General features: G+C 56.6%; 1 protein-coding gene across 3 annotated transcripts in view; it reads right to left on the bottom strand.

Annotated features, from left to right (window-relative positions):
- Positions 1-15,157, bottom strand: part of DNAH1 (dynein axonemal heavy chain 1) — a 240,603-nt gene that overhangs the window by 67,839 nt on the left and 157,607 nt on the right. For all 3 annotated transcript variants that reach the window (XM_063941354.1, XM_063941356.1, XM_063941355.1), the window contains exons 45-46: positions 14,523-14,696; positions 10,473-10,651 (exon numbers count right to left, since the gene is read on the bottom strand). In XM_063941354.1, coding sequence (XP_063797424.1) covers positions 10,473-10,651; positions 14,523-14,696 — 353 coding nt within the window. The remainder of the gene's footprint in view (positions 1-10,472; positions 10,652-14,522; positions 14,697-15,157) is intronic.

Raw genomic sequence — 15,157 nt, 5'->3', positions numbered from 1 at the left:
CACACAATTAGAGACACACGGCTGTACACCGGGGGAAGGGCTGATATCGGCATTAGCACACAGTCACAGACGCACAGCTGTACACCGGGGGAAGGGCTGATATCGGCATTAGCACACAGTCACAGACGCACGGCTGTACCCCGGGGAAAGGGCTGATACCGGCATTATCACACAGTCACAGACACACGGCTGTACACCAGGGGAAGGGCTGATACCGGCATTAGCACACAGTCACAGACGCACAGCTGTACACCGGGGGAAGGGCTGATACCGGCATTAGCACACAGTCACAGACGCACAGCTGTACACCGGGGGAAGGGCTGATACCGGCTTTAGCACACAGTCACAGACGCACGGCTGTACACCGGGGGAAGGGCTGATACCAGCATTATCACACAGTCACAGACGCACGGCTGTACACCGGGGGAAGGGCTGATGCCGGCATTATCACACAGTCACAGACGCACGGCTGTACACCGGGGGAAGGGCTGATACCGGCATTATCACACAGTCACAGACGCACTGCTGTACACCGGGGGAAGGGCTGATACCGGCATTATCACACAGTCACAGACGCACGGCTGTACACCGGGGGAAGGGCTGATACCGGCATTATCACACAGTCACAGACGCACGGCTGTACACCGAGGGAAGGGCTGATACCGGCATTAGCACACAGTCACAGACGCACGGCTGTACACCGGGGGAAGGGCTGATACCGGCATTAGCACACAGTCACAGACGCACGGCTGTACACCGGAGGCAGGGCTGATACCGGCATTAGCACACAGTCACAGACGCACGGCTGTACACCGAGGGAAGGGCTGATACTGGCATTAGCACACAGTCACAGACGCACGGCTGTACACCGAGGGAAGGGCTGATACCGGCATTAGCACACAGTCACAGACGCACGGCTGTACACCGGGGGAAGGGCTGATACCGGCATTAGCACACAGTCACAGACGCACGGCTGTACACCGAGGGAAGGGCTGATACCGGCATTAGCACACAGTCACAGACGCACCGCTGTACACCGGGGGAAGGGCTGATACCGGCATTAGCACACAGTCACAGACGCACGGCTGTACACCGAGGGAAGGGCTGATACCGGCATTAGCACACAGTCACAGACGCACCGCTGTACACCGGGGGAAGGGCTGTTATCGGCATTATCACACAGTCACAGACGCACGGCTGTACACCGGGGGAAGGGCTGATACCGGCATTATGACACAGTCACAGACGCACGGCTGTACACCGGGGAAAGGGCTGATACCGGCATTAGCACACAGTCACAGACATACGGCTGTACACCGGGGGAAGGGCTGATACCGGCATTAGCACACAGTCACAGATGCATGGCTGTACACCGGGGGAAGGGCTGATACTGGCATTAGCACACAGCCACAGACGCACGGCTGTGCACCGGGGGAAGGGCTGATAACGGCATTATCACACAGTCACAGACGCACGGCTGTACACCGGGGGAAGGGCTGATACCGGCATTATCACACAGTCACAGACGCACGGCTGTACACCGGGGGAGGGGCTGATACCGGCTTTAGCACACAGTCACAGACGCACGGCTGTACACCGGGGGGAAGGGCTGATACCGGCATTAGCACACAGTCACAGACGCACGGCTGTACACCGGGGGAAGGGCTGATACCGGCATTAGCACACAATTAGAGACACACGGCTGTACACTGGGGGAAGGGCTGATACCGGCATTAGCACACAGTCACAGACGCACGGCTGTACACCGGGGGAAGGGCTGATACCGGCAGTAACACACAGTCACAGACGCCCGGCTGTTCACCGGGGGAAGGACTGATACCGGCATTAGCACACAGTCACAGACGCACGGCTGTACACCGGGGGAAGGGCTGATACCGGCATTATCACACAGTCACAGACGCACGGCTGTACACCGGGGGAAGGGCTGATATCGTCCTTAGCACACAGTCACAGACGCACGCCTGTACACCGGGGGAAGGACTGATACCGGCATTAGCACACAGTCACAGACGCACGGCTGTACACCGGGGGAAGAGCTGATACCGGCATTAGCACACAGTCACAGACGCACGGCTGTACACCGGGGGAAGGGCTGATTCCGGCATTATCACACAGTCACAGACACACGGCTGTACACCAGGGGAAGGGCTGATACCGGCATTAGCACATAGTCACAGACGCAAGGCTGTACACCGGGGGAAGGGCTGATACCGGCATTAGCACACAGTCACAGACGCACGGCTGTACACCGGGGGGAAGGGCTGATACCGGCAGTAGCACACAGTCACAGACGCACATCAGTACACCGGGGGAAGGGCTTATACCGGCATTAGCACACAGTCACAGACACACGGCTGAACACCGGGGTAAGGGCTTATACCGGCATTAGCACACAGTCACAGATGCACGGCTGTACACCGGGGGAAGGGCTGATACCGGCAGTAACAAACAGTCACAGATGCCCGGCTGTACACCGGGGGAAGGACTGATACCGGCATTAGCACACAGTCACAGACACACGGCTGTACACCGGGGGAAGGACTGATACCGGCATTAGCACACAGTCACAGACACACGGCTGTACACTGGGGGAAGGGCTAATACCGGCATTAGCACACAGTCACAGACACACGGCTGTACACCGGTGGCAGGACTGATACCGGCATTAGCACATAGTCACAGACGCACGGCTGTACACCGGGGGAAGGGCTGATACCGGCATTATCACACAGTCACAGACACACGGCTGTACACCGGGGGAAGGGCTGATACCGGCAGTAACACACAGTCACAGACGCCCGGCTGTAAACCGGGGGAAGGACTGATACCAGCATTAGCACACAGTCACAGACACATGGCTGTACACCGGGGGAAGGGCTGGTATCGGCATTAGCACACAGTCACAGACGCACAGCTGTACATCGGGGGAAGGGCTGATACCGGCATTATCACACAGTCCCAGACGCACGGCTGTATACCGGGGGAAGGGTTGATACCGGCATTAGCACACAGTCACAGACGTAGCACACAGTCACAGACCTACGTCAGTACACCGGGGGAAGGGCTGATACCGGCATTAGCACACAGTCACAGACACACGGCTGTACACCGGGGTAAGGGCTGATACCGGCATTAGCACACAGTCACAGACGCACTGCTGTACACCGGGGGAAGGGCTGATACCGGCATTATAACACAGTCACAGACGCACGGCTGTACACCGGGGGAAGGGCTGATACCGGCATTATCACACAGTCACAGACGCACGGCTGTACACCGAGGGAAGGGCTGATACCGGCATTAGCACACAGTCACAGACGCACGGCTGTACACCGGGGGAAGGGCTGATACCGGCATTAGCACACAGTCACAGACGCACGGCTGTACACCGGAGGCAGGGCTGATACCGGCATTAGCACACAGTCACAGACGCACGGCTGTACACCGAGGGAAGGGCTGATACCGGCATTAGCACACAGTCACAGATGCATGGCTGTACACCGGGGGAAAGGCTGATACCGGCATTAGCACACAGTCACAGACATACGGCTGTACACCGGGGGAAGGGCTGATACCGGCATTAGCACACAGTCACAGATGCATGGCTGTACACCGGGGGAAAGGCTGATACCGGCATTAGCACACAGTCACAGATGCACGGCTGTACACCGGGGGAAGGGCTGATACTGGCATTAGCACACAGCCACAGACGCACGGCTGTGCACCGGGTGAAGGGCTGATAACGGCATTATCACACAGTCACAGACGCACGGCTGTACACCGGGGGAAGGGCTGATACCGGCATTATCACACAGTCACAGACGCACGGCTGTACACCGGGGGAGGGGCTGATACCGGCTTTAGCACACAGTCACAGACGCACGGCTGTACACCGGGGGGAAGGGCTGATACCGGCATTAGCACACAGTCACAGACGCACGGCTGTACACCGGGGGAAGGGCTGATACCGGCATTAGCACACAATTAGAGACACACGGCTGTACACTGGGGGAAGGGCTGATACCGGCATTAGCACACAGTCACAGACGCATGGCTGTACACCGGGGGAAGGGCTGATACCGGCAGTAACACACAGTCACAGACGCCCGGCTGTTCACCGGGGGAAGGACTGATACCGGCATTAGCACACAGTCACAGACGCACGGCTGTACACCGGGGGAAGGGCTGATACCGGCATTATCACACAGTCACAGACGCACGGCTGTACACCGGGGGAAGGGCTGATATCGTCCTTAGCACACAGTCACAGACGCACGCCTGTACACCGGGGGAAGGACTGATACCGGCATTAGCACACAGTCACAGACGCACGGCTGTACACCGGGGGAAGAGCTGATACCGGCATTAGCACACAGTCACAGACGCACGGCTGTACACCGGGGGAAGGGCTGATTCCGGCATTATCACACAGTCACAGACACACGGCTGTACACCAGGGGAAGGGCTGATACCGGCATTAGCACATAGTCACAGACGCAAGGCTGTACACCGGGGGAAGGGCTGATACCGGCATTAGCACACAGTCACAGACGCACGGCTGTACACCGGGGGAAGGGCTGATACCGGCAGTAGCACACAGTCACAGACGCACATCAGTACACCGGGGGAAGGGCTTATACCGGCATTAGCACACAGTCACAGACACACGACTGAACACCGGGGTAAGGGCTTATACCGGCATTAGCACACAGTCACAGATGCACGGCTGTACACCGGGGGAAGGGCTGATACCGGCAGTAACAAACAGTCACAGATGCCCGGCTGTACACCGGGGGAAGGACTGATACCGGCATTAGCACACAGTCACAGACACACGGCTGTACACCGGGGGAAGGACTGATACCGGCATTAGCACACAGTCACAGACACACGGCTGTACACCGGGGGAAGGGCTAATACCGGCATTAGCACACAGTCACAGACACACGGCTGTACACCGGTGGCAGGACTGATACCGGCATTAGCACATAGTCACAGACGCACGGCTGTACACCGGGGGAAGGGCTGATACCGGCATTATCACACAGTCACAGACGCATGGCTGTACACCGGGAGAAGGGCTGATACTAGCATTATCACACAGTCACAGACACACGGCTGTACACCGGGGGAAGGGCTGATACCGGCAGTAACACACAGTCACAGACGCCCGGCTGTAAACCGGGGGAAGGACTGATACCAGCATTAGCACACAGTCACAGACACATGGCTGTACACCGGGGGAAGGGCTGGTATCGGCATTAGCACACAGTCACAGACGCACAGCTGTACATCGGGGGAAGGGCTGATACCGGCATTATCACACAGTCACAGACGCACGGCTGTATACCGGGGGAAGGGTTGATACCGGCATTAGCACACAGTCACAGACGTAGCACACAGTCACAGACCTACGTCAGTACACCGGGGGAAGGGCTGATACCGGCATTAGCACACAGTCACAGACACACGGCTGTACACCGGGGTAAGGGCTGATACCGGCATTAGCACACAGTCACAGATGCACGGCTGTACACCGGGGTAAGGGCTGATACCGGGATTAGCACACAGTCACAGATGCACGGCTGTACACCGGGGGAAGGGCTGATACCGGCAGTAACACACAGTCACAGACACACGGCTGTACACCGGGGGAAGGGCTGATACCGGCATTAGCACACAGTCACAGACGCACGGCTGTACACCGGGGGAAGGGCTGATACCGGCATTATCACACAGTCACAGACGCACGGCTGTACACCGGGGGAGGGGCTGATACCGGCTTTAGCACACAGTCACAGACGCACGGCTGTACACCGGGGGGAAGGGCTGATACCGGCATTAGCACACAGTCACAGACGCACGGCTGTACACCGGGGGAAGGGCTGATACCGGCATTAGCACACAATTAGAGACACACGGCTGTACACTGGGGGAAGGGCTGATACCGGCATTAGCACACAGTCACAGACGCATGGCTGTACACCGGGGGAAGGGCTGATACCGGCAGTAACACACAGTCACAGACGCCCGGCTGTTCACCGGGGGAAGGACTGATACCGGCATTAGCACACAGTCACAGACGCACGGCTGTACACCGGGGGAAGGGCTGATACCGGCATTATCACACAGTCACAGACGCACGGCTGTACACCGGGGGAAGGGCTGATATCGTCCTTAGCACACAGTCACAGACGCACGCCTGTACACCGGGGGAAGGACTGATACCGGCATTAGCACACAGTCACAGACGCACGGCTGTACACCGGGGGAAGAGCTGATACCGGCATTAGCACACAGTCACAGACGCACGGCTGTACACCGGGGGAAGGGCTGATTCCGGCATTATCACACAGTCACAGACACACGGCTGTACACCAGGGGAAGGGCTGATACCGGCATTAGCACATAGTCACAGACGCAAGGCTGTACACCGGGGGAAGGGCTGATACCGGCATTAGCACACAGTCACAGACGCACGGCTGTACACCGGGGGAAGGGCTGATACCGGCAGTAGCACACAGTCACAGACGCACATCAGTACACCGGGGGAAGGGCTTATACCGGCATTAGCACACAGTCACAGACACACGACTGAACACCGGGGTAAGGGCTTATACCGGCATTAGCACACAGTCACAGATGCACGGCTGTACACCGGGGGAAGGGCTGATACCGGCAGTAACAAACAGTCACAGATGCCCGGCTGTACACCGGGGGAAGGACTGATACCGGCATTAGCACACAGTCACAGACACACGGCTGTACACCGGGGGAAGGACTGATACCGGCATTAGCACACAGTCACAGACACACGGCTGTACACCGGGGGAAGGGCTAATACCGGCATTAGCACACAGTCACAGACACACGGCTGTACACCGGTGGCAGGACTGATACCGGCATTAGCACATAGTCACAGACGCACGGCTGTACACCGGGGGAAGGGCTGATACCGGCATTATCACACAGTCACAGACGCATGGCTGTACACCGGGAGAAGGGCTGATACTAGCATTATCACACAGTCACAGACACACGGCTGTACACCGGGGGAAGGGCTGATACCGGCAGTAACACACAGTCACAGACGCCCGGCTGTAAACCGGGGGAAGGACTGATACCAGCATTAGCACACAGTCACAGACACATGGCTGTACACCGGGGGAAGGGCTGGTATCGGCATTAGCACACAGTCACAGACGCACAGCTGTACATCGGGGGAAGGGCTGATACCGGCATTATCACACAGTCACAGACGCACGGCTGTATACCGGGGGAAGGGTTGATACCGGCATTAGCACACAGTCACAGACGTAGCACACAGTCACAGACCTACGTCAGTACACCGGGGGAAGGGCTGATACCGGCATTAGCACACAGTCACAGACACACGGCTGTACACCGGGGTAAGGGCTGATACCGGCATTAGCACACAGTCACAGATGCACGGCTGTACACCGGGGTAAGGGCTGATACCGGGATTAGCACACAGTCACAGATGCACGGCTGTACACCGGGGGAAGGGCTGATACCGGCAGTAACACACAGTCACAGACACACGGCTGTACACCGGGGGAAGGGCTGATACCGGCATTAGCACACAGTCACAGACGCACGGCTGTACACCGGGGGAAGGGCTGATACCGGCATTAGCACACAGTCACAGACGCACGGCTGTACACCGGGGGAAGGGCTGATACCGGCAGTAACACACAGCCACAGACGCACGGCTGTACACCGGGGGAAGGACTGATACCGGCATTAGCACACAGTCACAGACGCACAGCTGTACACCGGGGGAAGGGCTGATACCGGCAGTAACACACAGTCACAGACACACGGCTGTACACCGGGGGCAGGACTGATACCGGCATTAGCACATAGTCACAGACGCACGGCTGTACACCGGGGGAAGGGCTGATACCGGCATTATCACACAGTCACAGACACACGGCTGTACACCGGGAGAAGGGCTGATACCAGCATTATCACACAGTCACAGACACACGGCTGTACACCGGGGGAAGGGCTGATACCGGCAGTAACACACAGTCACAGACGCCCGGCTGTAAACCGGGGGAAGGACTGATACCAGCATTAGCACACAGTCACAGACACATGGCTGTACACCGGGGGAAGGGCTGGTATCGGCATTAGCACACAGTCACAGACGCACAGCTGTACATCGGGGGAAGGGCTGATACCGGCATTATCACACAGTCACAGACGTACGGCTGTATACCGGGGGAAGGGTTGATACCGGCATTAGCACACAGTCACAGACACACGGCTGTACACCAGGGTAAGGGCTGATACCGGCATTAGCACACAGTCACAGATGCACGGCTGTACACCGGGGTAAGGGCTGATACCGGGATTAGCACACAGTCACAGACGCACGGCTGTACACCGGGAGAAGGGCTGATACTAGCATTATCACACAGTCACAGACACACGGCTGTACACCGGGGGAAGGGCTGATACCGGCAGTAACACACAGTCACAGACGCCCGGCTGTAAACCGGGGGAAGGACTGATACCAGCATTAGCACACAGTCACAGACACATGGCTGTACACCGGGGGAAGGGCTGGTATCGGCATTAGCACACAGTCACAGACGCACAGCTGTACATCGGGGGAAGGGCTGATACCGGCATTATCACACAGTCACAGACGCACGGCTGTATACCGGGGGAAGGGTTGATACCGGCATTAGCACACAGTCACAGACGTAGCACACAGTCACAGACCTACGTCAGTACACCGGGGGAAGGGCTGATACCGGCATTAGCACACAGTCACAGACACACGGCTGTACACCGGGGTAAGGGCTGATACCGGCATTAGCACACAGTCACAGATGCACGGCTGTACACCGGGGTAAGGGCTGATACCGGGATTAGCACACAGTCACAGATGCACGGCTGTACACCGGGGGAAGGGCTGATACCGGCAGTAACACACAGTCACAGACACACGGCTGTACACCGGGGGAAGGGCTGATACCGGCATTAGCACACAGTCACAGACGCACGGCTGTACACCGGGGGAAGGGCTGATACCGGCATTAGCACACAGTCACAGACGCACGGCTGTACACCGGGGGAAGGGCTGATACCGGCAGTAACACACAGCCACAGACGCACGGCTGTACACCGGGGGAAGGACTGATACCGGCATTAGCACACAGTCACAGACGCACAGCTGTACACCGGGGGAAGGGCTGATACCGGCAGTAACACACAGTCACAGACACACGGCTGTACACCGGGGGCAGGACTGATACCGGCATTAGCACATAGTCACAGACGCACGGCTGTACACCGGGGGAAGGGCTGATACCGGCATTATCACACAGTCACAGACACACGGCTGTACACCGGGAGAAGGGCTGATACCAGCATTATCACACAGTCACAGACACACGGCTGTACACCGGGGGAAGGGCTGATACCGGCAGTAACACACAGTCACAGACGCCCGGCTGTAAACCGGGGGAAGGACTGATACCAGCATTAGCACACAGTCACAGACACATGGCTGTACACCGGGGGAAGGGCTGGTATCGGCATTAGCACACAGTCACAGACGCACAGCTGTACATCGGGGGAAGGGCTGATACCGGCATTATCACACAGTCACAGACGTACGGCTGTATACCGGGGGAAGGGTTGATACCGGCATTAGCACACAGTCACAGACACACGGCTGTACACCAGGGTAAGGGCTGATACCGGCATTAGCACACAGTCACAGATGCACGGCTGTACACCGGGGTAAGGGCTGATACCGGGATTAGCACACAGTCACAGATGCACGGCTGTACACCGGGGGAAGGGCTGATACCGGCAGTAACACACAGTCACAGACGCACGGCTGTACACCGGGGGAAGGGCTGATACTGGCATTAGCACACAGTCACAGACGCACGGCTGTACACCGGGGGAAGGGCTGATACCGGCATTAGCACACAGTCACAGACGCACGGCTGTACACCGGGGGAACGGCTGATACCGGCAGTAACACACAGCCACAGACGCACAGCTGTACACCGGGGGAAGGGCTGATACCGGCAGTAACACACAGCCGCAGACGCACGGCTGTACACCGGGGGAAGGACTGATACTGGCATTAGCACACAGTCACAGACGCACGGCTGTACACCGGGGGAAGGGCTGATACCGGCATTATCACACAGTCACAGACGCACGGCTGTACACCGGGGGAAGGGCTGATACCGGCATTAGCACACAGTCACAGACGCACGGCTGTACACCGGGTGAAGGGCTGATACCGGTATTATCACACAGTCACAGACGCACGGCTGTACACCGGGGGAAGGGCTGATACCGGCATTAGCATACAGTCACAGACGCACGGCTGTACACTGGGGGAAGTGCTGATACCGGCATTAACGCATGCGCTAGTACCCCGGTGGGACACTCACCTCCATTCCAGCCGACTCAGCCATTAGCATTCCCTGGAAGACCTTGGACAGGTCTCGGAGATTGAACGTGTAGTGAGACTTTGCCGGCGTGGGGAGAAGCTGTGATGTAATGGTGTTATACACTTTAATTGTAGCATCCACCAGCTGCTCGGTCAGGTGCTGGACTGCCGGTGCCCTGGCTGCAAGGAAGGGAGGAAGACTTTAGAATAAGAGCTGCAGTTTCTATGGGCCCCGGAGGCTCAGAGGGCCCGGCTCTCCTGCACCCAGCTCACATCGGCATCAGCGTAAGAACAGGTGACACTCTATAGAATACAGTAGGTGACAAACTACTCGCCACAATACTAGTGTATTCAATACAGATCGTGCCACTTATTTTATAGACTGGTGCATTCTACCAGACGGCCACCGCGCAGGGGAAACGCGTGCAGCGGATTCTGTGCATGGAGCACAAGAGGGAGAAGAATGCAGCAAAGGTGGCATAATGTGAACTAGGGGTACTGTGTGCCATAATGACCCCTGGCGGCACTGTGTGGTATAATATGAACTGGGTCACTACAATGTGGCATAATATGATCCTGGGGGCACTGTGTGCATATTGTGAACTAGGGCACTTCTACGGAGAATAAAATGAAGTAGGGCACTATGATGGGGCACACCATGAACTACTGATGTGGACAGAGGTGTTTCTCTAGAAGCATTGGGGCCTCGTTCAGAATGTTGCTGATAGACCCACAAAGTTCTAGTTACACCACTGACGGGCTAGAAGTCTGCCATAATGGGGCGATAGTCCAGCCAGAGGGCAATGTCTGGGGCAGAACATATAGAAGAGGGAAGATAAGTTGCTCTGTATGTACTGTACAGGGAGACAAAGGGGGGAATTCAATTGCCGGCGAATGCCTTGGCCCGGCCGCACTTTATGGCAGCAGGAACTCACCCAAAAGTGTTCGCTACCCCAAATGGTGGAGAGCATTTCTGTGTGAATTGGGCATATGGCCGGCCGGGCGTAGGTTGAGAGGCGGGCCGCTGTGGCTGGTGTTTAAACACTGCAGAAATGCAATTCGTACCCTTCGCCCAGCTAGAGCTCCGGGGACTGCTACCCGCAGTTCTGTAATTACCAATGTGCCCCTTGTCCCAGCTAGAGCTCCGGGGACTGCTACCCGCAGTTCTGTAATTACCAATGTGCCCCTCTTCCCAGCTAGAGCTCCGGGGACTGCTACCCGCAGTTCTGTAATTACCAATGTGCCCCTCTTCCCAGCTAGAGCTCCGGGGACTGCTACCCGCAGTTCTGTAATTACCAATGTGCCCCTCTTCCCAGCTAGAGCTCCGGGGACTGCTACCCGCAGTTCTGTAATTACCAATGTGCCCCTCTTCCCAGCTAGAGCTCCGGGGACTGCCACCCGCAGTTCTGTAATTACTAATGTGCCCCTCTTCCCAGCTAGAGCTCCGGGGACTGCTACCTGCAGTTATGTAATTACCAATGTGCCCCTCTTCCCAGCTAGAGCTCCGGGGACTGCTACCCGCAGTTCTGTAATTACCAATGTGCCCCTCTTCCCAGCTAGAGCTCCGGGGACTGCTACCCGCAGTTCTGTAATTACCAATGTGCCCCTCTTCCCAGCTAGTGCTCTGGGGACTGCTACCCGCAGTTCTGTAATTACCAATGTGCCCCTCTTCCCAGCTAGAGCTCCGGGGACTGCTACCCGCAGTTCTGTAATTACCAATGTGCCCCTCTTCCCAGCTAGAGCTCCGGGGACTGCTACCCGCAGTTCTGTAATTACCAATGTGCCCCTCTTCCCAGCTAGAGCTCCGGGGACTGTTACCCTCAGTTCTGTAATTACCAATGTGCCCCTCTTCCCAGCTAGAGCTCCGGGGACTGCTACCCGCAGTTCTGTAATTACCAATGTGCCCCTCTTCCCAGCTAGAGCTCCGGGGACTGCTACTCGCAGTTCTGTAATTACCAATGTGCCCCTCTTCCCAGCTAGAGCTCAGGGGACTGCTACCCGCAGTTCTGTAATTACTAATGTGCCCCTCTTCCCAGCTAGAGCTCCGGGGACTGCTACCCGCAGTTCTGTAATTACCAATGTGCCCCTCTTCCCAGCTAGAGCTCCGGGGACTGCTACCCGCAGTTCTGTAATTACCAATGTGCCCCTCTTCCCAGCTAGAGCTCCGGGGACTGCTACCCGCAGTTCTGTAATTACCAATGTGCCCCTCTTCCCAGCTAGAGCTCCGGGGACTGCTACCTGCAGTTCTGTAATTACCAATGTGCCCCTCTTCCCAGCTAGAGCTCCGGGGACTGCTACCCGCAGTTCTGTAATTACCAATGTGCCCCTCTTCCCAGCTAGAGCTCCGGGGACTGCTACCCGCAGTTCTGTAATTACCACTGTGACCCTCTTCCCAGTTAGAGCTCCGGGGACTGCTACCCTCAGTTCTGTAATTACCAATGTGACCCTCTTCCCAGGTAGAGCTATGGGGACTGCTACCTGCAGTTCTGTAATTACCAATGTGCCCCTCTTCCCAGTTAGAGCTCCGGGGACTGCTACCCTCAGTTCTGTAATTACCAATGTGACCCTCTTCCCAGCTAGAGCTATGGGGACTGCTACCCGCAGTTCTGTAATTACCAATGTGCCCCTCTTCCCAGCTAGAGCTCCGGGGACTGCTACCCTCAGTTCTGTAATTACCAATGTGCCCCTCTTCCCAGCTAGAGCTCCGGGGACTGCTACCCGCAGTTCTGTAATTACCAATGTGCCCCTCTTCCCAGCTAGAGCTCCGGGGACTGCTACCCGCAGTTCTGTAATTACTAATGTGCCCCTCTTCCCAGCTAGAGCTTCGGGGACTGTTACCCTCAGTTCTGTAATTACCAATGTGCCCCTCTTCCCAGCTAGAGCTCCGGGGACTGCTACCCGCAGTTCTGTAATTACCAATGTGCCCCTCTTCCCAGCTAGAGCTCCGGGGACTGCTACCCGCAGTTCTGTAATTACCAATGTGTCCCTCTTCCCAGCTAGAGCTCCGGGGACTGCTACCCGCAGTTCTGTAATTACCAATGTGCCCGTCTTCCCAGTTAGAGCTCCGGGGACTGCTACCCTCAGTTCTGTAATTACCAATGTGACCCTCTTCCCAGCTAGAGCTATGGGGACTGCTACCTGCAGTTCTGTAATTACCAATGTGCCCCTCTTCCCAGCTAGAGCTCCGGGGACTGCTACCTGCAGTTCTGTAATTACCAATGTGCCCCTCTTCCCAGCTAGAGCTCCGGGGACTGCTACCTGCAGTTCTGTAATTACCAATGTGCCCCTCTTCCCAGCTAGAGCTCCGGGGACTGCTACCCGCAGTTCTGTAATTACCAATGTGCCCCTCTTCCCAGCTAGAGCTCCGGGGACTGCTACCCGCAGTTCTGTAATTACCAATGTGCCCCTCTTCCCAGCTAGAGCTCCGGGGACTGCTACCCGCAGTTCTGTAATTACCAATGTGCCCCTCTTCCCAGCTAGAGCTCCGGGGACTGCTACCCGCAGTTCTGTAATTACCAATGTGCCCCTCTTCCCAGCTAGAGCTCCGGGGACTGCTACCTGCAGTTCTGTAATTACCAATGTGCCCCTCTTCCCAGCTAGAGCTCCGGGGACTGCTACCCGCAGTTCTGTAATTACCAATGTGCCCCTCTTCCCAGCTAGAGCTCCGGGGACTGCTACCTGCAGTTCTGTAATTACCAATTTAGTTTCCCTCTGTAAGTAGATGTGACCGAGAGAACCAATCACAAGCCTTCATCTCTTCATTGCTGTGACTGGGAGGACCAATCACAAACTACAACATCTCCCCTTAACCCATCGATTGACGCAGGCAGGGGCTGTAAGGGGAACAGAAGAGTCCGGTTGCAGCCCCCGGGACCCTGGCTGGGATGAGGGGCGTATTAGCAAAATAATTTCTGGCAAAAGTTTGTGTACATTAAGATGCGGTGTCCACCACATACATCAAACGTTCAATACAGATTCTAGAACTACCTGACTCGCATAGAATTATTAAACTGCCCCATTTCATCCCCTCTCCCCTACCCCAACCACTCACCCATCCAACTGCCCAGGATGGTGGAGAAAATTCTGCCCTTGCTGCTGTCGTCCATCTCAGTAAAGGACAAGTAGTTGAAGTGTCGCATGAGCCGAGGCGACACCGGATTCCTGCCCCCTCCGGGTGGTCCCATGGCGCACAGGAAATTAATATCCACTAATTTCTTGAAGACCCCTGTCATAAAGAGAAACCAGCAATAATGTGACACCTGAGGACAGATCCACTATGAAGTGTACTGTACCACCCAGGTGTGCGGGCTGACGCCAAGACCCGAGCAATCACTGGTGATGTGGTGGGTGGAGCCTATTTACCGCCCATTGGCCCTCATTCCGAGTTGTACGCTCGCTAGCTGCTTTTAGCAGCATTGCACACGCTAAGCCGCCGCCCTCTGGGAGTGAATCTTAGCTTAGCAGAATTGCGAACGAAAGATTAGCAGAACTGCTACTAAATATTTCTTTGCAGTTTCTGAGTAGCTCCAGGTTGCTCCTACTCACAGATTGCGATCAGCTCGGTCCGTTTAGTTCCTGGTTTGACGTCACAAACACGCCCTGCGTTCGGCCAGCCACTCCCCCGTTTCTCCAGACACTCCTGCGTTTTTCCCTGACACGCCTGCGTTTTTTAGCACACTCCCGGAA

The sequence above is a fragment of the Pseudophryne corroboree genome, chromosome 9, assembly GCF_028390025.1.
Source record: "Pseudophryne corroboree isolate aPseCor3 chromosome 9, aPseCor3.hap2, whole genome shotgun sequence".
In the NCBI taxonomy this organism is placed as follows: domain Eukaryota; kingdom Metazoa; phylum Chordata; class Amphibia; order Anura; family Myobatrachidae; genus Pseudophryne; species Pseudophryne corroboree.
Note: the sequence above shows the minus strand (reverse complement) of the source record. Positions and strands in the feature narration are given on the sequence as shown.